At 40.3% G+C, this 23,446-nt stretch overlaps 1 protein-coding gene across 1 annotated transcript; it reads left to right on the top strand.

Moving 5' to 3' along the window:
- The first annotated feature begins 3,928 nt into the window (after positions 1-3,928).
- LOC102792954 (major histocompatibility complex class I-related protein 1-like) lies at positions 3,929-14,312 on the top strand. Its single transcript, XM_087835474.1, has 7 exons — positions 3,929-3,974; positions 8,203-8,463; positions 8,591-8,866; positions 12,174-12,500; positions 13,687-13,770; positions 13,957-13,974; positions 14,080-14,312. The coding sequence occupies exons 1-7, from the start codon at positions 3,929-3,931 to the stop codon at positions 14,310-14,312; spliced, it is 1,245 nt and encodes a 414-aa protein (XP_087691600.1).
- The last annotated feature ends 9,134 nt before the right edge of the window (positions 14,313-23,446 follow it).

Below are 23,446 nucleotides of genomic sequence, written 5' to 3'. Positions count from 1 at the left end.
GTGGATGTTGGGTATCGAAGATTCCATAGGTCCCTCATCCTCTTCATGTAACCCCTTCCATTGGGACGACAACTTACCAACGTCAAGAAAAGGAAACCCATCAGCATGGGCCTGCACTAGAGGGACTAATCAGATTAGCTATTGTATATACATCCAGCAAATTCTTATTTTATCCATCCCAAAAGGCCTTGTTGGTTGTAAGTGAAATGCTGTTTTGATGCTATTACATAAAACAAATTACTAATATATTAGCTGTGTAATATTTTACTGTAATTCAAACATCCAACATGGCCTTTTTGCGTTCACAAGATTTTCATTAAACCTCTCTCAGAGTTTTAGTGGATGCACCTATGATATCAATTTGAAAAACATTTGCTACGTTGTTCTCGAGTTATTGGAGTTGGGTGTCCACGCTGTCTGATCCCTGTGCCATCCCTTTCATGTCAACATGAGCATTGTTTTTATAATGTAGTACATCAAACTGACATTATATGGAGCCAGTGTTGGAGCCATGTCTCCATTGAACATGTAGGTTTTCAGAATTTAAATTCTGGGATGGTGCAAAAATGTCTAAATGTTGCAAACAAAAACTTAACACTTTCATGCATGAATTATGACAACCTCAATCAGGATTTTTTTTCTTAAGTATTTTTATTCATCTTTAGGCATAAAAAGATGAACAGGGCTCTAGACTAACTTTTTGCCATGGTTGCACTGCACCTCTGACGACCTGTTTGCTGCTGCCTGCTGTTGAAAGACAGTGGGGAGAGAGGACACTTGGGCAGTGCATTTAATGTGTTTTACCAAGTTGCCTATTGTTCTTTTCATCTTTTCTCATTACCCACAGCTACATCCACTTCTGTCGGGCCTAGGCTACTCACTAGGGCTGGGTATCGTCACTGATTTCTATAATCCATTCGATTTTGATTCACAAGGTCCCGATTTGATTTGAATTAATTTTGATTAGAGACACAGATAAGTGTTTTGCAATTTGGCATAATTTAAAAAAAAAATTAATTTCTTCACTGCAGAAATGAGGCTTTCTTGTCAGAAGTCATTTTTTGTGAAAAAACACTTTTCAAAGAGGTTTTTTTACATGTCCACTTAGGTGGAAAACGTATGTTTTGACTTGGTGGCAGGCTATGGAGTGACACATCAGTGTCCAATGTAGCGGTTTATGTGCAGGTATACCATCAACACTGACACAAATATTTTTTTTTAAAAACTGCCTTTGAATAGCTGTCCAGTGTAGTGACCACTATGTGTAAAAGGGTGAATTAAAAAGTAGAGGGAAGTCCCACTAAAATTCTGTATGAAATGATCTGGTGTGTTTTGAGCTTTAGTGAACAGGTAAAGGGAAAAAGGTTTAGTGAAAGCATGTAGGAACAATTCACACAGGGAGGAGTGAAAACCAAAATTAATGTAAGAAGGACAAGGGTAGGTATAGGGGAATGCTGTGTTTATTTACCACTTGTTTCAATAATTATCAACTTAACAAAAGAAATATGGGGGGAAAGGGAACAAGATGGTTGAGCCAAAGAAGTCAGGAGAACAAAAGTGGCCTACAGCTTCCCTAAAGGCTTACTGAACCAAAACTTTACTCTACAGCTCTACAAAAAAATGTCAGTCAAAATAATGCAAAAGTGGTGTCAACCCCATAACCTAGTGTTTCTAATAATTGTCAGTCTATGTGTTGCATGTGTATAGGGTTTCCCAAATTTACCTGTCCAGCCTCCCACCATAAACACACAACTAAGTCGACGACAACTGCTACAACAACTACTACTACTACTACTACTACTACTACTACTACTACTACTACTACTACACACAGAAAATATAGAGCACAGGCTCACAGAGAGGGAGACTCCCAGACTGAGCTGGTCAGAAAGCTGCCCCTTTTGTATTGATCATTTGTGAGTGCTTGGTCTTCTGTGCCAATATCGGCCAGTATGTTTGTAGCAAATATGTTTGAATGGACTAATAGGTGGAGGCCAGAAGAGAAACTGCAGAAAAACAACAGTGTCACCCATCCTGGTATGTAACACAGGGAAATCAAAAATGTACTCAATACATGCCAAAAAGTGTGAAAGGTTCTCTTTCCATGTCAGCCTTACAATATATTGGAAACAATAACTGGAACAGGAAGTTAAGAAAATTGATGAACTAATATTATTAGTAAGTATATATATATATATATATATATATATATATATATCTCGCTTGCTTTATCGTCCACGGAAAAGGGTGGAGTGCTCACTCCGGGTCGGGGATGAGTTCCTGCCCCAAGTGGAGGAGTTCACTTGTTCGCGAGTGATGGGAGAAGGGAGCCAGTGATCAACAGACGGATTGGGGCTGCAGCTGCAGTAATGCGGACGCTGGGTGGCTGGCCTCTCCCTTAGAGATAGGGTGAGAAGTTCGGCCATCCGGGAGGGGCTCAGAGTAGAGCCGCTGCTGCTCCACATCGAAAGGAGCCAGCTGAGGTGGTTCGGGCATCTGACAAGGATGCCTCCTGGGTGCCTCCTGGGTGAGGTGTTCCGGGCATGTCCCACCGGGAGGAGGCCCCGGGGCAGACCCAGGACACGCTGGAGAGATTATATCTCTCGGCTGGCCTGGGAACGCCTTGGTGTTCCCCCGGATAAGCTGGAGGAGGTGGCTGGGGAGAGGGAAGTCTGGGCCTCTCTGCTTAGGCTGCTGCCCCTCGGATAAAGTGGATGAAGATGGAGATGAAGATGGAATATATATATATATATATATATATATATATATATATATATATATATTAGGGATGCACCGATACCGATATCGGGTATCGGGGCCGATACTGTAAAATGTGTGTGTACTCATACTCGTAAAAGTTAACCGATACCATGAACCGATACTAACTTATTTCATTAGTCAGAGGGTGGCTTGTCATTTCTGTTGTAGTTTTTTAGATTGGCCACTAGGGGGACATCCCGCGCTAAACGGGCACAGGGTTAGGCGAGTGAGACTGGCGGCTCCAGATAAAAAAGAGAAACTGGAGGCTGCTGTAGCTAGGCTAAACAAAATGTCAGCAGTGTGGACCGGTTTAACGGCACAGTGGACTGATGATCCACGGGCAGATGAGGAGTTTGTTCATCAATGCCGAATACTTAAGTTATTTTGTTTGTTTGTTTACAATATGGACACTCTGCAATAATTTAAAAGTTAATTTTATTCTCAAACCTAATTTGTATTTATTTTATTCTAAACAGAAGTGTTTATTTATTATTCTGAAAGCTCGAGACAGTGCCAATAGTTCAGTGATATTTTGTTAAATTACAATGTGGAGACTCTGCAATAATTTAACTGAAGTGCTTATTTTTCACTTGAAATTTTTTTGTGGTCATTTTTATTAAGATTTTATTTTTTATCGGCAGAGAATAAAATTAAACCTGTCTTCCAATTCATTGTATTTGTGTGTGTGTGTGTGTGTGTGTGTGTGTGTGTGTGTGTGTGTGTGGTAGAAGTATCGGTTTTTGTACTCGGTATCAGCAAGTACTCAGATCCAAGTATCGGTATCGTATCGGTTTGAAAAAATTGGTATCGTTGCATCACTAATATATATATATATATATATATACACATACACACATACATTTTGGCTTTAGTGGAAGCAGACAAAAACAGGTGATGCACAGTAAATGTACTACACAGAAAAATGCTTTGCACATGCAACAGAAATCTTTAGACATGCAACTGAAATGCATATTTAAATAAAAGAATAATTATCACACAAACTGTATTTGAGCCAAACCCTTGTATACCTGCTGTAGTGTCAGCTGAGGTTAAAGACATCTCAAATACCAAGAATGTAAACTAAACCACAAAACAAGTTCAGACTGAAAAAGAATTTAACTCTGCCGTCACGGAAGGGCTTTTCCCATTCTGCTCTAACTGTCTAAACATGAAGACGCTAATGATACTCCTCCTCTGTCACACTGCAACTGCAGGTAAGATAACAAGTTAACAAGTAAAAACTTTAAATTTTCTTGAAATGGTTATTCTATTCTAATATTACATGAACTACTCTTAGGCAATACCCTAACTTTGGTGTGTATATAGGGATTTAGCAAAACTTACTTGTACTTGTGACTTGACAGTCAGTTGAATTAACGCTGAAACACTGAATTAGGTTTTCTGGAGTATAAAAAGTATAACCAAACCTCTTCTGAAAATATGACTAGGCTTTCAAATCCTGTGTCAAAAATTCAGCGCATATTGGACTAGAGCAGCAAGCAGCAAACAGGCAAGTACAGGCAGATCAGAAAGTATTCAGGGAGAAAGCAGGAGCAACAGGCAAGTAAGCATTTAAATTAAACACAAAAAACCTTTAAACGTTATGCTGGATCAATCCCTTTAAATATAATAAAATGATAAAGAGAAGCTGAAGTTTTTTGTCTTGTTTTGGGATTTTATTTGCGTTAAGCTTTAACAACACTCTGATCTGACCTTGAATAGCATTGATGCATTGATTTGTATGTCATTTTAATCTGAACCTTATCTGGAATTATAAAAATATAAACCTATTTTCATTCAGAGATGAATGACAAAAGTATTAATAATTAAAGTCAGTTATTGACATTTTTCTACATGGGTACATTCACAATTCCAAATAGTGTGCCTCCAAAACATTTACAGTATTTTTGAAAAACCTAATTGCATTGTTTCCTATTCAAAGGCATAAACAATATTTTAGAGTATATACGATGCATTTAAAAAACAAAATGAGCTACTATTGGTCATATCTTTAATATTTATCAAAGACTTAAACCTTTTCCAAAAGGCATTTCTGACTTTACTGGTTCTTTTGCTACATGTCTTTACTAAAATAAGATTAAAATTGTCTTTAGTCAAGTTTAATTACACTGATTTCAAACAAACTACTGCTGTACACTGACTGTAAATGAGAATATTAACTCAATCAAAGAGTATGTTAAAATAGTCCTAGGCTGGAGAAGTAATAAGCAAGTGCTGCCTGGCAGCCATAATAAGAGCTATTAATTTCCTCCTAAAATGAAGGAAAAGAGCTTCATTGCTTCTGTTATTACCAGCAGACACTGGATCATCCTTTATGAAAAGAGCTGAAAATATGCCATCCCACAATTCATAGTGTTGTACTATCTGAGTCGCAGAGCAATGGCAGGGGGGGACGCGGGATGAAAAAGGGGGGAAAAACCAAAACGCTTGGACACTGCTAGCACGGGCGCCTCCACAAACGCAAAGCAGGAGTTGAAGCATCGCTGAAAATGTTTCCAAACCAACTTCATTCTAAGCCAAAGACTAGAAAATATGGTGAAGCAAATCTTCCCTTTGGCTTCACCTACACAAGTGCCGAGGTAGGTCTCCTCAGCAGAATTGCTTTTCCCTTCGTTGGGAGCAGCGCTGGCTTCATGATTTTTAGTTCACAAACACTTCTTGTAATGACTAACTACTCCTGACATTTTGGAGATATACATACTATACTTTATACAGTAAAGTTACAGCAGGATACAAATAATATCAGGCTGATCCTGCCACGATTTGTTCCCCCGGTTCAAATCACGGACAAACAGGATCCCACAGTTGTTTATGTTTTTAAACCCATTTTGCACAGAGAGGCATTTTTTTGAAAAATATTGATAGTAATGTTGAATATTATTACACAGGAAAAAAAAACAACTACATGTAAAATAATCACACCGTGACGCCTCTGCCTTTCTAAATAGAGGGACAGTAACTGCGTGTGTATAAGCGTGTAAAACCTGCAGATAGTCAGATTAACAGTATTTTGTCTCTACCTGCCATTCTGCAATTCATCTCATTTAAACAATAACGTGCGCACAGCGTGACGTGAAAAAAGGCACATACCTTTGACATTGCGTGACGAACTCTGTATTCCTCGTCCACACGTAAACGCAAAAAATGAGTTTAAAAAATCTCAGTTTTCGTTGATTCCAAACGCCGTTTACGTGTGGACAAAGAAGAGTTAGTAGTTTATTTTCTTACTACATGTAATTTATTGCAGATTACTTGTATTTGCTTAATTGTTTACTAAATGTTTGAGGTGTGAAATAAACCGCAGTGGAGCAAAATATGGGTGTGTGTGTGGTTGGAGGATGTGTGCGTGCGCGTGCACATGGGGGGCGCGAACAACTTTGTAAAACAAAGGGGGGCCCAGCAAAAAAAGTTTGGGAACCACTGCCATAGCTTAATATAGTTTGAATTTTAACAGCAGCCTGTTACACCCACATGTGAACTCTGAACATGTCATGTTTCGGCTGTGTGCAGGCAAGAGAAGGACCCAAACGCAAAACTCACCACGCAGGAATAAAACTCAAAAAGCTGCTTTATTGCAGAATGGCACAAAAATATAACAAAACTAAACTGGGGCATGGATAAACTGACACACAGGGAAACACAGCCATGACGGAGACTACGACACTGACAAAGAGAAACACAGGGCTTAAATACACAGAGGGATAACGAGGGAATGAGACACAGAAGGAGAGTACAGCTGGGAGTAATCAGGCTGGACGAGACAAGGGAAGTAAAACAGGAAAACAGGAAACACACTGACTGAACTCTAAACATGCAAACTTAACAGCAACTGAGAAGACAGAACATAGGGACCAGAAACATGGTACAAAAAGGTCACAGTAGACACAACATTGAACACAGGGAAGCCATATTACAAAGCCAAAGAACTAAACCTATGATAACCATAACTGAAATCTAGGGAAACAAGAAACAGTACAACAAAGGACTCAAAACATAATCCATAATATAAAAACACGAGATCATAAGACATATGATCTCGTGGACAACATAAGACACACAGACATGAAACACACGAAGGGCAAGGGAGACTTCACAGGGGTTGAAAACACAAGGGGGAGCTAATAAGCAAATGAACATAGGAAAAACTCATGAGCTTAATCATATAAACATCCAAATAAACTAAACTCAAAACACTGGGTCATAAGACACAGGATCGTGACAGAACATTAATAAAATATGTTTCTTGTCAACTTGTTGCATAAAGAACAGATTTTTATAAGCCCTCCAAATGAAGGTCTCTAAAAACAGTGAGATAATTCAGATGACTTGGAGGCAGCTGAAGAAGAATGTTTTTGATAGCTTACTAGGATAGCATTTTGGATACAAATTGTTGTGTGGTCCTGAAGACTGAGACTAATATTATAGTATTTGACCAAATAAAGCTGAAATCTGTGTGTGTAATATGTATAAGAACATAATATTTTTCACAGTCGGATCAACGGCCAGATCATGATCACACACACACACACTTTTTATTTTTTAAATATATTTATATTAAGAACTTGGGTAATTAGACATATTATTTGCATTCCATTGTAAATATTAGGCTTCAGTCACCCGAGTTGAGACCATAGACCTTCATGCAACCATGAAAAACCAGTGACTGGTGAATGATTCAATTCCATTTTTTTGCTGTTTAGGATTTACCCCAATAATTTAGTGCTACTTGACCATCTGTGCCACGTAACCTAAATCTTTAATATCAAAGTAAAAATGCATTGCCATTACAAGAAGGTTTGCTGTGATATCTGGACCTTGAAGAGGTCCAGTATGATTTCTTTGCAAAGTGTTCCTTTAACTTTGTGAGCATTGTATGAAATGAAATACAAATAAGGACAGAAATGGAACACAAAATCTTAAGATGGTCCTAAAACCAAACTGGCATCAATCTGAAATTAATCAGAAACCAGGAAAATACCACAGGTTGAGGCATAGAACCACTACTATGAAAAGATTCCTAACTACAGTTGTACAGAAAACTCAGAAGCAAAACCAAACTGAAGAGATAAACAAAGTCTGCACAACTAGCCTTACAGACTATAAAAGCCTATTTTGTTGATAACAGTGAGATTTTCACCTCATGGAAATGACAATTTTTAGCATTTTAAAAGTGTGAAGCTTCGCACGCACACATGCACACGCGCGCACACACACACACACACACACTCAAAATTTAAAAAAAAACTAAAACTGTCATCTCAGGCATCACTGCAGCTGAATTAGGAAGATATATTTTATACAACACAGCAAGCTAAACTAAACAGTTTATTTACCCTTTTTTTTTAACTCATTTTACTCTTCATATTTTTGATAATGTTTTTATATTTGATTATACACTAACATCATTCTTTTCTTCTACAGTGACACACTCACTGATGGATTTTGTTACTGGATCTTCTCGTCTCCAAAACGTCTCAGATTTTTTTGGTGTTCTAGAAGTTGATGGGGTTAGCATAATTTACTGTGATAACAGCAACAAGATAATAGAACCAAGGCAGGACTGGATGAAATTAATATTTGGAAACAACACTGAGCAATACACTAATCTGTGTTTTGTGCAAGAGCCAGTCATCTTTAGAAATTTGATTCAGGACTTCATGCGGTACTTCAACCGCAGTGGAGGTGCAGTATTTTTTTTTATTTACCTCAGATGAGATCATTATAATTCATGGGTATAGATAAACAAACTGATACTAATATTAGCTCAGTGTATTTGTACATTTTCAGTCTGTTTTCTTTCTCTCATCAGCTCACTTTTTGCAAAGGAACGGTGGCTGTCAGTGGGATGAAAACACGGGAGAGGTGACTGGTACGGCCCAGTTTGCCTATGACGGAGAAGGCTTCCTAGAATTTGATATAAAAACACTGACATACAGGGCACTAAAATCAGAGGCTATCATAGTACAACACCAATTGAATAGCAATACGGAATTGATTAAATTAACTGAAGAAACCCTAAGAAGGCTTTGTCCACAACAGCTGAAGTTATTTCTGTCCCATGGAAAAAGCTCCCTGCAGAGAAAAGGTAAAGGTGAACTGATGAAGTACTGCTTTATAATCTGTTGGGGAAGTGTGTGGGGATGCATTAACGACCTGTATCTTCATGGCGCTCAGTGATGACACGAGGTCATCCAATGCTGACTCTGGGGAGAAGGAAACAGTAGGGCCATCTTGTGAGGCCCCGCCATTTCCAGTGATTCACTCCACGGGAGATTTCCCACTGGAGCAGTCCCATGCAAAGAAGAGATACACAGTCAGTTGCTGGTGCCTGAAAGCCATTGGGAAATTATTTTTCAAGTGGTTCAATATAAGCCCATGGTAGGGAATATGGGATATGACAAAACTCTAGAGCATATAATGGCACAATTTTATTGGCTGGCCATTTGGGCGAATGTGCGCCAATGGTGTTCGTCCCACCTGGAGCTGGTGAACTGATATGGTCAGACAGGGAAGGAGCCCTGGTGGGAGGGTGGGAAGTACTTTGTTATTGCACTTAAGTACAATTTTCAGGTATCTGTACTTTACTTTAGTATTTATTTATTTTTACTTTTACTCCCTAAATTTTTAAACAATTATCTGTAGTTTCTACTTCTTACATTTTCAAAACAGGCTACTTTTGCTTTAACGCATTTGTGCCGAGTTATTATTTCATCACTGCGAGCCTCCAAACATCAAACTTATTTGATCCTAAAAAGTAGCACATGAGAGGCAGTCCTGCTCGTGTTTTAATCACCTATAGATGCCAAAGTCAGGGATTAAAAGTGAGGTGGTGTTTTGTTTTTTTTTCACAACACCGGAATGATTGCAGGTAACCATAAGTTGTGGTATTTCATCATCTAGCTAGCCCTACTGAAGAGGAGCACACATAAAGGGAATTCCTTTTTTTTAAGTGGAAGGTAATTTCAAATGCAGCATTTCTATGACCTCAACAAACACACAAACTGTTTGTGTGTGGTTTGTGTCACAGTGTGTTACAAGCTATAGGTCCAGCTGCTGTATTCTCAGAAAGATAAAAGAAAGTGAGCTAACTTCACTCAGTGATGGAGAAAGATAAGAAAGGCAGGACAGGATAGGAAGAAGAGAGTTTAGATTTAAGGGTAAGGACTCCTCAGTGGGATTTGATTATATGTAAGTCATCATGTTTTTAAATCAAATATTAGGTCTGTAGATTATGTTTTTTCATATTGTGAAACATACTGCACATCAAACTGATACAGACTGCATAAAATCATTTGCAGGTTAGTGCAGGATAAACAATTTAGTTTGCTGTACTTTCATGGATTTAAAGTAAAGAACAGTGTGTCTGTGAAGGTTCTCAGTCATCCAGGTCATCGTAGTCAAAGGAGCTTGCAAAGAAAAGCGTCTGGACTCTTTGGGGGGAAACTCCCACTGGGTTTAAATTTGGGACTCCCCGCCATTTGACCTTAGAACTGAAGAAGCTTCTCGGATGAGAGGTGAAACGTCTTCAAGCAACTAAAAGAAGTCCAGACGCTTTTCTTTGCAAGCTCCTTTGACTAAACAACAGTGTCTGACTGCTGCACAGCGGCTGTGGCTTCATAATCAGAGTTGGGTCACATCAAGTGTAGCAGAGATTCATATGATTTTTAGTTGATGATGCTGAGATCCACTGACTGAATTCCACCTTCATATCAACTTTATACTGTCTAGAAATCAGACAGCATAAACAGTGTACTGTCAGTGTAGAAGATGGAAATCAGCCAGGACAACTCATAAAACATCTGCTGACATCTGGTTGAAATAAGTGCTGTAAATTCACAAAAAGCATCAGTTACGCTGATCACAGCCCGTACACTAAGACAATCTACTGCTCTCAATAGAAATTATTATGAGTTGTGATTGTTTTCCCCACAATAAGCCATTACAACCAATATTAGGGTTTGCTGATAGGGTCTCTGACTATGCTTATTTTCCTGTTTAGAGGCAAAGTCACCCTCTGCAATGTAGACAACAGAAAACAGATATATCTTTTTTATTTCCCTTCTTTTTCTTCAGATTCAGGCTGAGTATAATTAGAATTTTAAAAAGTTAGACTAAAGGTTCTATTCCCATCTACTGATATTATTTTATCATTATGTTAACATAGAACAAGGTTCAGTTGGCTTTACACAAAAATAGAAACATCCCTTGATGAGCTATTTTTTACTTTCTTACTTTTCACTTTTACTTGAGTAAAGAAGTTGAATCAGCACTAAAACTTTACTAGTATTATGAGTATTTTTTAACAGTAATTGTTAGGCCTGCGCTTGAAGGCCTCGCTGACTCAGAGACTTATTCCCATGAACAAAGCAAGACAAACAGAGATCGATCGGTTTTAACTTGCAAGGCAAGCCTGGTCGGTTCTTGGAGCTAAAAGCTCCTCACCTGATCCCAGTCAACTTCAAATAACCAGCGTCCCCTTGCAGCCTTTATTCAGTGAGCACAAGCACCACCTATTGTAAAACCCATATTATCATAAAAGTTAAGGGCACTGTGTGTGTGTGTGTGTGTGCATCTCTGTATACGTGTTTTCCTGTTTACAACCATTTTAACAACATCTCTGGTTTAAAAAACGGTCATCTCACCCCACCCCTGTATACGGTTTAACCCCTTTAACGGTCCACTATATACAAGCACAGGTGAGCCTATAAAGGGCAGGAAGTAAACATTCCTTACCAAATACGGACAACTGACTCTTTATATAGAATGTGCCTGCAGTTAAACTCTATAGCTATAGCATCACCACATCTTAGACGTAGGGGAGGAACAGAAAAACATCTAAACATGCAGTTTAAGACAAGGTTTACAAATTTAAGCACTGGCAATGGCAACTTTTAACCAAATCACCCTAACAGTAGTATTTGCACTTCTACTTAAGTACAGAATGTCTGTACTTTTGCCAACTCTGCACAAAGATATATTATGGTATTAATTTTGCACTATCAACACCCGTCCCCCAACCCAAGATTCACCACAACATACACCCACACCTTAGTGCACAAATTCGGTTTGTGTAAGGTTTTTTTTTTCTGGGATTTCACACAACCCAGGAAAAAACAATTAATACATGATGGGCTTGGACTTACAACATTATGAAGGAAATGTATTTGGAAGTAGTCACCCCCCCCAAACACCTTTTGACAGGTTGTGTGTGCTCAGTATTATTGTAGTTTTTATTTTTATTCTTCATTGGCACTATTTCCCTTGTGATATATGTCTTTCTTAGTAAGTCCCTATTTAATTTCTACATTTTGTTTCCTTTTGTTCTCTGCTTTTGCTTTCTTTACTTCTTACACCCACTCTCACCCCTTTTGCTCCACCTTCCCTCTCTCCAGTTCTTCCCTCAGTGTCTCTCCTCCAGAAGACTCCCTCCTCTCCAGTCAGCTGCCACGCTACAGGTTTCTACCCTGACAGGGCTGCGATTTTCTGGAGGAAAGATGGAGTGGAGATTCATGAAGGTGTGGATCATGGAGAGATCCTCCCCAACAATGATGAGACCTTCCAGATGAGTGTTGATCTCAATATTTTATCAGTCACACCTGAAGACTGGAGGAGATATGACTGTGTGTTTCAGCTCTCTGGTGTGAGCGACATCATCACCAAACTGAATAAAGCAATTATCAAAACGAACTTGGTGAACAACAAAACACATATTGATGCAGGTGAGAGATAAAAAATTTGATTAGTCTTGTTCAATTATACAAATTTGTCTATCTATCTATTAGGGGTGCAACAATACTCGTATCAATATTGAACCGTTCGATACAGTGCTTTTGGTTCGGTACGCATATGTATCGAACAATACAATTTTTTTTATTTATTTTATCAACTTTCCTTCTGACGATGCTGTCTGTGTTGAGAGCTCAGTGGATCTGCGTTCGACTACTCCGCCTAGGCTGCACTGTCGAGTGCAGATCCACTGAGCGCAGCGCAAGCTAGCAAGACAGACACTAAGCTCGTTGCAACATGGCAAATTGAACCTCCCCCACCCTCATTCAGATCAGGCGTTTGGAACTATTTTGGTCTTCATGTGACGTATGACCCTGATGGTAAGCGCGTCATGGACAAAAGTAAAACAGTATGTCGGATGTGCCACGCAATGCTCAACTGGTGGGAACTAGTGCGTTAGCGCAGTTAGCTCGTTAACGTGTTGACGCCGTCCAGCCCCACGCATGGGGCGATCCGCGGTAACTTGTAAACGGAGATTTGCCGCATTATGGCGTTAATGTCATTTTAACGAGATTTACGCCGACATCATCCTAGTGCAAAGACAAGTGGAAGCAGACAAAAACAACAAGCACGCATGCTACAAACTTTACCCGAGTCTTTTAGACAGCCGTTAGCACATGATTCTCCTTATGGAGACCTGATATGTTTAATATGCTGCTGAGAATATAGCCCAGAAGAAGCGTATAGTATAGCTTTTATTTTGGAAAGAGACATTTCTCTGTAATAAACTCTCTTTTCCAAAGATGAGTGATTCAGATAGATTTATTTATTATTTTATTATTTTGTTGTTTCAGCAACATTAAATTTAAAAACTGTGCTTTTGAGTTAAAATATATATTTATAATTTTAATAAATGACAAATTAAAAAGGCATGAACATTTTTTTGTATCGAAAAAATATCGAACCGGGACACCAAAGTATCGAACCGAACCGTGAATTTTGTGTATTGTTGCACCCCTACTATCTATCTATGCATATATGTATATATACATATACACATACACGCACAATATGTTCACAATCAATATGTAATTATTAATATGGAATGAATGTATTTCTATTCTAACTTGCTTCATCTGCCACTTTTATCGGGTTTTTTTTTTTTTTTAAATTGTGCAGAGTTGCCCATCATTATTGCAGCCTTTGTTCTTGTTTTGATCATCATTGTTGCCATTGGAATTGTTGCTTACAAAAAAAAGAAAGGTAAGAAATTGAAATGAGCAGACTTTCCCAGTCAAATGATAGCAGCAGTGCAATACTCAGTTACATTATTTTTGCAGTAGTATCAGACATGTGTGATAAAACTGAGAAATACACAAATAAAGTTTAATTGTCAGATTTTTTAAAAAGTGGCAAAAACTGAAATGATGTTTTTCCTTTTTAATTCAGAAAGCCATCCAGCACCTTGTAAGTACAATGTTATTTTTCTCTGATCTGCCATGCATTCTGGGGTTTAAATAAATTATTTTACTAATACTGTTCCTTTTATTATTAAATATTTAAACTGAACAGCTCCTAGCATCATCATAGAATTGGATGGGAGATCTGGTACAGAATCACCGGACTCTGCACAGAAATTGGCTACAGAATCACCGGACTCTGCACAGAGATCTGGTACAGAATCACCGGACTCTGCACAGAGATCTGGTACAGAATCACCAGACTCTGCACAGAGATCTGGTACAGAATCACCGGACTCTGCACAGAGATTGGCTACAGAATCACCAGACTCTGCACAGTCTTAACATCTCCAGTTACACAAGAACAAGATGATTTTCATATTTACTTTAAGATTTGTTATACTTTAAAAAATATTACATACCTTTATTGTTTTACAATTAAAGTGAACATAAAATACCACATTTATAAAAGCTAACTTCCACCGTTGAGCCCTAATCTTAAAAAAGTCTAGATATAGATACAACATTGTCTGAAGCTATATTTAAGAAATAAGTGTTGATATAAGCATTAATTTCAAGATTTTAGATTATATTTAATGCCAGAATGTGATATCACTAGGTTGGCTGGTTGCTGCTAATAGACTAGCACTTTATACAAGTTGCCCTATTCACTCATTCATTCATATGCTTTTTCAACATAAGTGCTTTACATCTAACATTCACACACATTCACACTCTGATCCTTGGCTCCTCCAGTCTCCTCCAGCCAAATATCCTTGGGTAAGATACTAAACCAAATTTGCTTTGTGGTGCATCCATCAAGCTACCAACCTTATGATTAGTAGATGACCCAATCCACCTCATGAACTATAACCAGTAAGCAAGGTGTTTTTCCTTGTAAGCCAGCTGATCTGAGTTAATAATGAAGACCATGGCTGTGTCCCAATTCAGGATCTGCACGCTTGAAGTACACGCACTAAGAAATGAAGGAGAAAAAATGTTTTGTTGGTCATTCATTTTTGTCATGACATCACTTTGATTAGTTAAGTATCTGAGGCTGAGACCACAGGACTGTAAAACACGATTGTTGGGCTTCATTTCTGTACTGAACAGTCATTTCAATATTAGTTAGTAAATAATAATTAGCTAATGTTGGTCATGAGACTAAAATCATCTCACTGTGGTAGTGTAAATATAATATGGCCAATATTATAGTATTGTCAGATTATTATGATATATATATATGTGTGTGTGTGTGTGTGTGTGTGTAAAGGCTTTACAACCAAGTTAATGCTGAGTACAAACATCACTAATGTCACACAACTTTGCCGACATGTGGCCAACAGCAATGTTTTAATGTTCTTCGTTATTAAACATTCGCACATAAATGAGTGACATTATATTCAGTACTTACTTTTGACAGTTCACTCTTCGGCCGCTCCCTTCTGCCATATTTTGCGGCAAAATTATCCACACCCACCGCCGCGCTATGAATTGTGGGATATATGGGACCACGAAGCGTGCACCGGACCACGCTTGATATTTGGGGAAATCGACGGCGCATTTGGAGTATGCATTTGAAGTACACTTCGAATTGGGACAGCCGTCGTCGCGTGGGGGTGACATAATCACACTTAAAATGCGTACTTCAAGCGTGCAGACCCTGAATTGGGACACAGCCCATGTCGCAGAGAGGTGGTTCACTGGACCAACAAGCTGGCTTTTTAAAAAATAACATATATTGCTGCAGCAAGGGGCAAAAGAAAAGTTACCCCTTAGACAATTTTTTAGTTTCATTTCCCTTGTTTTCCATGAAAAAAAGTAATGTAAGTCTATTAGCAGTAACTACCCGACCCAGTGACGTCACATTCTTTACTGACACAAGACAAACATGCTCTAAAAACTTTGAACAACGTATTCTTAATTCCAGCTTTACAGACAGTGTTAAATCTATGTCAGTGTTTGAAAACAGGGCTCCATGGTGTAAATTAGCCATTTATTATTCATTTAGGCTTTCATGTCCATTAAAATGACTGGCAAATAAAAAGTAAACTTATTTCTAAATCTTCATTTATTTTTCCATTAATAAATAATTTCATTTACATTTGCTTAATTATTATTATCAATTAATTCTAGAGAAGATCAAAAACATCACTATCTCCCCAACCAAAGTAGTTTGCTTGACTATTGGCTAGGTAACTTTAAAATCAAAGTAAGCAAGTAAAACTAAACACTTTTTTTTTTCAAAAAGGAAAAAAAGACTTACTTCTGCTATTTGGGGATTTTCCAAATTTGCAAAATTTAAAGTATTTTTTTTTATTAATTAATATTCTCAATAATAGCGCATTCTTAGATGTAACAAATATATTAAGTGACACTGCATTCCTGTTTCTTTAGAAATTGGCCACTATTGTTGTGCATTGGCTGTTGTAAGGGAGATAAAATGCCATAGGTTTCTAGGGTTTCTTGCAGTATAAGACACCAAGGTACATTCACTGTCTGCATCCCCAAGGAACAGACAATAATCTTGCTGTATTATCACAATTTCTGCACCAGTGCAAGCAGGGGGAGTGCTCTGGTCATCAGTTTATTTATTTTTTTCATTTTCATTTGTTTTTAAAACAGCAAGACACAGATCATTAAATTTTAACCCCTATTCTGTGAATTAGAGGAACCTCCCTGGCACCTTACAGTTAAGAATAAAATCTGATATATTTTTTTGAGGATTTTCCTTTATTTTCCTTAATTTACTTGTGTTTACTTTCTCTTTGTAAAAATAAATAGATATCAGGATGGCTTACCAGAGGCTACCACATTTAATATAATCAAAAAGATCTTACTAGTTTGCCTTTGATTATGCTATTTTGTGGTTTAACCACAGTGCTTTGTGTTTTTTATTGAAACATTCTTTTGCCATGTACATAGTGACCAAGACCAGCAAAAACTGTATTTTTAAGTGATTTTCCTGCTTATTTAACCATAATCATGACAATGTAACCACATGGTGTACTGACAGGTTACTTAATGTGTATAAAACATATAAAATAAAAAAATAAAATGCACACAAAAGCTAATACAGTTCTATTTACATTTTTACTGCACTTAAGTACAATTTTCAGGTATCTCTTCTTTACTTTAGTATTTATTTTTCTGACTAAATTTTTACTTTTACTCCCTAACTTTTTAAACAATTATCTGTAGTTTCAACTTTTTACCTTTTCAAAACAGGCTACTTTTGCTTTAACACATTTGTGCCGAGTTATTATTGCATCACTGTGTGCCTCCACATCAAACTTATTTGATCCTAAAAAGTAACACATGAGAGGCAGGAAAGGATAGGAAGAAGAGAGGTTAGATTTAAGGGTAAGGACTCCTCAGTGGGATTTGGGTTAGACTCTCTAGTATTTTCCTCCACTTAATGTCAACCGGAGTGCCACCACTGAACATTAGTTCAACATGTAAACACCATCCATCCATTCCATCCATCTTCATCCGCTTTATCCGGGGCCGGGTCGCGGGGGCAGCAGCCTAAGCAAAGAGGCCCAGACCTCCCTCTCCCCAGCCACCTGCTCCAGCTCATCCGGGGGAACACCAAGGCGTTCCCAGGCCAGCCGAGAGATATAATCTCTCCAGCGTGTCCTGGGTCTGCCCCGGGGCCTCCTCCCGGTGGGACATGCCTGGAACACCTCACCCAGGAGGCGCCCAGGGGGCATCCTTACCAGATGCCCAAACCACCTCAGCTGGCTCCTTTCGATGTGGAGCAGCAGCGGCTCTACTCTGAGCCCCTCCCGGATGGCCGAACTTCTCACCCTATCTCTAAGGGAGATGCCAGCCACCCTTCGGAGGAAGCTCATTTCCGCCGCTTGTATCCGCGATCTCGTCCTTTCGGTCACTACCCACAGCTCGTGGCCATAGGTGAGGGTAGGGACGTAGATCGACCGGTAAATTGAGAGCTTCGCTTTTACACTCAGCTCCCTCTTCACCACGACGGACCGGTGCAGCGTCTGCATTACTGCAGCCGCAGCCCCAATCCGTCTGTCGATCTCCGGCTCCCTTCTCCCATCACTCGCGAACAAGACCCCGAGATACTTGAACTCCTCCACTTGGGGCAGGACCTCATCCCCGAACATGTAAACACCACGCTTCAAAATCCACTTCTCCTGGGGGTTTTGACAGAGGGCCTGAGAATGAGCGTAACCATTTGGATTGGCTATGTGTTGCGACAGAGTCTTTTCTGATTACATGTTTCACTACTATACACTGTATCTCTGGTGGGTTAGTTACTTCGTCTGTCACCACTGGAAGTCTGGTTGGAGTAGTCTTTGGTTTTACAACCCTACAAGGCTGAGATTTAGCTGAATGGGTGACTGGCTGGGATGTAAGGGGTCATCTGTGGTCGTAATTTAGCTTTGCTGTCTTTCAAGGGTGTAGTACTGTGGTCAGAATAACTGTCAACGTCATTTCCATCGCTCAAGTCAGTCAAAACAGGGTCTGGCTCTGGAGTATGATGCAGTGCTGGCCTTTCAATGCAACTAGTCTGCCATTTTACATTCTTGTTAGTCACATTTTCAATCTCAAGGGGAAATTCGGACTCCTTATCTATGTAACAGACAATACTTTACCACTACAGAATGTAGAGAAAGTTAGGATCTTGAGCTTATGTTCTCTAGGAATTGACTAAGGAGCGAATAACACACAGCTAAAGAACATTTAACATTTATTTAAACAAAACCATAAACGGTCATTCAACAGTTCACAACAGTTCCAATAGTCCATATTTGTCAGTCCGTGTATTCAGTTTCATAGTCCGAAGTTCAGAGTTCAAAGTTCTTTTCAGTCTTTTCAGTTCAAGTGTGTGAAGTATGTGTGTAGTGTGTTAATGTACTACCCAGGTAGTGTATTGTTTTGAGAGCTCATAAGCTTATCTGTCAAGAAGTAACGCAGTTGTCACTTCTAAGTAGGCTGGAAACCTTCCTCATTTTCGCAGAACAGTTTTTTTATCTTTGCAACCTTATAAGCCTACACTGGTGTTTTTAAAAGTCATGGTTGACTTTATGCTTTTCTGAATAGTTTCTGGGATGCTTAGAACTCAAATTGCACTGCTGGAAATAGTTTATTTTGATGCTGGTTTTTTTTGCAAATTTGCATTATAATATTTATTTTTGTTTTTCCTGCAGTATATAAAAATTGGTGTATTTCAAAAATAAAAACATGAAGACACTCAAAATAAATTTCCTGTGGTAGGAAACTATTTTGTGCAACTTTTTTGTATTTACAGTTTTGAGGGATAAGCCTCTTAAATTTCTCTAATTAGAAATATATGTTAAAAAAACAAAAATGATTTTAAATTTTTTGGTATTTTATTGCACTTTTTTGCAATTTATGTAATTACTATACACTTAATGCATACATATTATTAAGATTTGGGCTATAATGGTTGTATTGATGTATATCAACTTGAAATGCTCCCAAAAACGGCACTACAGCATGTAAAAATATAATATAAGCTCTGGCGGACTTGGTTCTATGGTAGGTCCTAAAGGGTTAATGTACTACCCGGGTAGTGTATTGTTTTGAGAGCTCATAAGCTTATCTGTCAAGAAGTAACGCAGTTGTCACTTCTAAGTAGACTGGAAACCTTCCTGCATTGCAACTGGGGATCCTGAATCCTAGATTTTAGTTTCAAACAAAAAACAAAAAACAACCTGCACGGGGCAGTAAACACATTTCACATGAATAGTATAAAACAAATTAATCACCACTAATGATCAAATACCTCTCACTCTTTGTATATAATGGCTTAATGCAATCAATAATAAAATTAATCAAAGAACCTTAAAACAATTTCCACATCATACAAATTTAACCGTTTAAAACCGGTCAGAGCGGGCATGCGTAACTATTTTTAAACCCCTGTAGAACTGCAACCCCGTAAACTAGCACAATATTTTTTTTGCATATGAAACTGGAGGAGTTGTACTTACATCTTATGCCATCAGCTTGTTCTAGGTCACGGTTTCCTTCAACATATAGCTTTGCATGTAAGAATAAAGTTACGTTGAAACCAAGTATACCATTGTTTTTCTTGTGACATTACCAATAAGTTTGATGTGTCACATGGCCCTCTTCCAATTGAAAAAACAAAAGTTGTATCTCTAAGATGGCCGACTTCTAATTGGCCACCATGGTCACCACCCATCTTGAGGAGTTTGCCCCCTCACATATACTAATTTGCCACAAACAGAACTTTAATATCACCAGCCATTCCCATGTTATTGCGGTGTATCCATATAAATGGCCCACCCTGTATATAGGTACATAAAGCCCTAACTGGACAGAGAGCATGTAGGCGCTCCTGTTCAGGGTAGGAGAAAGGAGGAGAGCAAAAAGCTTCAAGCTCCAATGGTGTGCATTGGAGATAAGGATTTGTGGGCACAAAGGCTGGATTTGGCCTGAGTGTGACTCTAAAGTTATCACGCGTGAATCGGGTGCACTCTTTGTGTATTGACAGCGCATGAATATCACTGATACGCTTTGCAGATGCGAGAGCCAGGAGCAATGCATTCTTCAAAGACACTATTTTTATTTCCACCTGGTTTAGTGGTTCAAATGGTGGCTTTGAAACTGCCATCAGCACCAGGGATAAATCCCACGTGGGAACGAGAGGTTTAGACACCAGGTGAAGCCGTCGTGCCCCTTTCATGAAACGGCAGACTACCGGGTGATGGCTCACTGGACCATCCACAAAGCCCACATGGCAGGCTGAAATGGCTGCTAGATATACTTTAATTGTGGAAAAGGCCTTTCCTTTATCTAACAGTTCCTGGAGAAAGGAGAGAATTGTTGTCACAGAGCACTGAAAGGAGAGAGTGTGAGACTTTCCACACCATTCCTCAAATACCCTCCACTTGTTCTCATACAATGATCTTGTGGAGGGGGCTCTAGCACTCTGAATAGTGGCTATAACACCCTGGGGGAGTCCTGCTGTACTCAGATTCAACCTCTCACGGGCCAAGCCCACAGGGCGAGGCGCTCAGGTTGAGGGTGAAAAATCTCCCCCCTGGCCTGGAAGACTAGTTCTTGTCGGAGAGGGAGAGGAGAGGCCAAGGTTCGCTCCACAAGAGGGGCATAATCTCTGCTAACCAATGGGACCTTGTCCACCTTGGGGCAATTAATATCATTGTAGCCCTCTCACTCTGGTTAGAGTGGGAGAAATTAAGACCTGTGAACGCATAAAGCAGAGCATGTGGCCAATTGTGAGCTAATGTGTCTACCCTAGCGGAGCCTCCTGGTCCCTCAGGGAGAAATACAGTGGACACTGAGCATTCTCCCTCGAGGCAAACAGATCGACCTGTGGCTGGCCAAAGCGGGTCCAGATTTGGGTCTACACATGTGGGTGCAGGGTCCAGTCCCCGTACTGCAGGTTTCCCCTGGACATTAAGTCTGCTCCCAAGTTCAGAGCTCCTGGAATGTGAGTAGCTCTCAGTGACAACAGATTGATGCTGCTCCACATAATCAATCTGCGAGCCAGCATGTGCAAAGGATGGGACCGTAACCCGCCCTGTCTGTTGATGTACGCCACAACAGTGGTGTTGTCTGTTCTGATCAGAACATGGTGGTTTCTTAACAGGGGAAGGAAGTGTCTCAGTGCTAGACACACTGCTAGCAATTCTAGCCAGTTACTGTGAGCACCCCTCAGTCGTGAGTCCCAGTTGCCGTGCATTTCACAAATACCCGAGGGCTCAGTGAGAGACCAAACGACAGGACCTGGTACTCATACATTCTGCCCTGAAACGCAAAGCACAGGAATTTTCTGTGAGGCGGGTAAATAGGGATGTGAAAATATGCGTCTTTCAGGTCTATTGATGTAAACCAATCACCTGGGCGCACTACATGCAGCAGAGCGGTGGTCGTCAAGATCCTGAATTTGTATGACCTCGGATGCTGATTCAGATCCCGTAGGTCCAGTATCGGACACAGTCCCCCTCCCTTCTTGAGCACGAGAAAATATGAGTAAAAGCCGCATTGGCTCTGCTCCTGGGGTATTTCTCGTACTACTCCCTTTGATAGCAAGGTAGTTATTTCTTCTTGCAGAATCCTGGTTGATTCGCCAGAGAGAAAATCACTCTGTGAAATCTGGTAGGGTTGGTTGTGAATTGCAAACGATAGCCTTGCTCTAATGTCCTCACAACCCATTCTGGCACAGCGAGAGCTCGCCAGCTCTCTATTCTTGCTGACAGCGGCCCCAAAGTCAGTCACTCCATAGTAGACGGAGCTTTGGCTCCCTCTTGTGGCGGAAACTTGTGTTTTTCAACATACTTTCTGTGTTTTTCACACATTTTTCCCGTGCCCTTGGCAACATGCCTGGATGCAATGGGTGAGTTTTTAATAAACAGTGTGTGTCTTGTCATCTCTTTGTTGAAATGCATTCTTTGGGATCCAACTCCCAGGCGCTGAAAGGTGGAGGCAGAACACACTTCTCCGAACAGGCTCCAGAACTGAGCCCTGGAGTGAACTTGGAGCCCAGGCTGGTCCGGCTCTGATCTCCCCATGGGGGATGTTAGGCTGGGCAGCGAGGGATTTTAAACGTTCGCACACCGGCTAGACGGCTGGTGACCTGAGCGAACGTACGGCGACTGGGTGGAGGTTGGGGTGCAGCCTGGGTCTTCCTAGGGAGACACAGCTGCAGGGCCTTTCCCTCTTTCTTTTTCTCCTTGCACCGTCTTTGCATGGTGGCAACGGCGGTCCCGAAAAGGCCAGCAGGGTCATTGCTTTCATCCAGAATGTCACGTTTTTATTTGTCCGAAAGCCCCGACAAGCCCCTCCTGTAGGATGATGATGCTGAGAGCTCTGCCTGCTGCTTGTACTACTGCTCCAGTGAGGCGGAGACACTTGTCCGTAACAACGCCGCTACCATCCGGGTAGCAGCAGTCTAGTCCTGGAGCTCCGCCAAGTAGGCTAGCAGGAGCGATGAGGCGTTCAATCCCCTCATGGTGGTGGCAACTGCTTTATACGCCTTGTCAGCCAGGGAGGACTGCAGGCATTCGGCCTTGGAGGGCAGGGATGGACTAGATGACATGGAAAGTTTCTGGTTTGGGTGGAGATGAGAAGCCACCAGATTCCCCACTTTGGGAATTTGGTAGATGCCCTTCTCTGTCATTCCAGCGCAGTCAAACGCCGCCGCTCCCTGCACGGGGTTGGGTGACGAAAATGGCTTTGCCCAGCAGTGTGTGACCTCGTCCACGCATTCGGGGAAAAGCGGCAGTACCTGCTTAGTAGTGCGCTTTGCTTTGTGGAGCCTTTTACCCTTGTATCGTGGGGTGGAGGTCTCCGTTGTCACCGCGGGCCATGGGATTGCCAGCTTTTCAGCTGCCTGTTTTACAACGTCAAATAGCTCCATGCCGCGGGACTGTGTGCCGGGGTTATCACAATCGCTGAAGGCTAGCCTGCCTGCCACGAAGGCTTTTTAGGTTGAAGCG

Source organism: Neolamprologus brichardi, chromosome 22 (genome assembly GCF_056152115.1).
Source record: "Neolamprologus brichardi isolate AB-2024 chromosome 22, ASM5615211v1, whole genome shotgun sequence".
In the NCBI taxonomy this organism is placed as follows: Eukaryota; Metazoa; Chordata; class Actinopteri; order Cichliformes; family Cichlidae; genus Neolamprologus; species Neolamprologus brichardi.
Note: the sequence above shows the minus strand (reverse complement) of the source record. Positions and strands in the feature narration are given on the sequence as shown.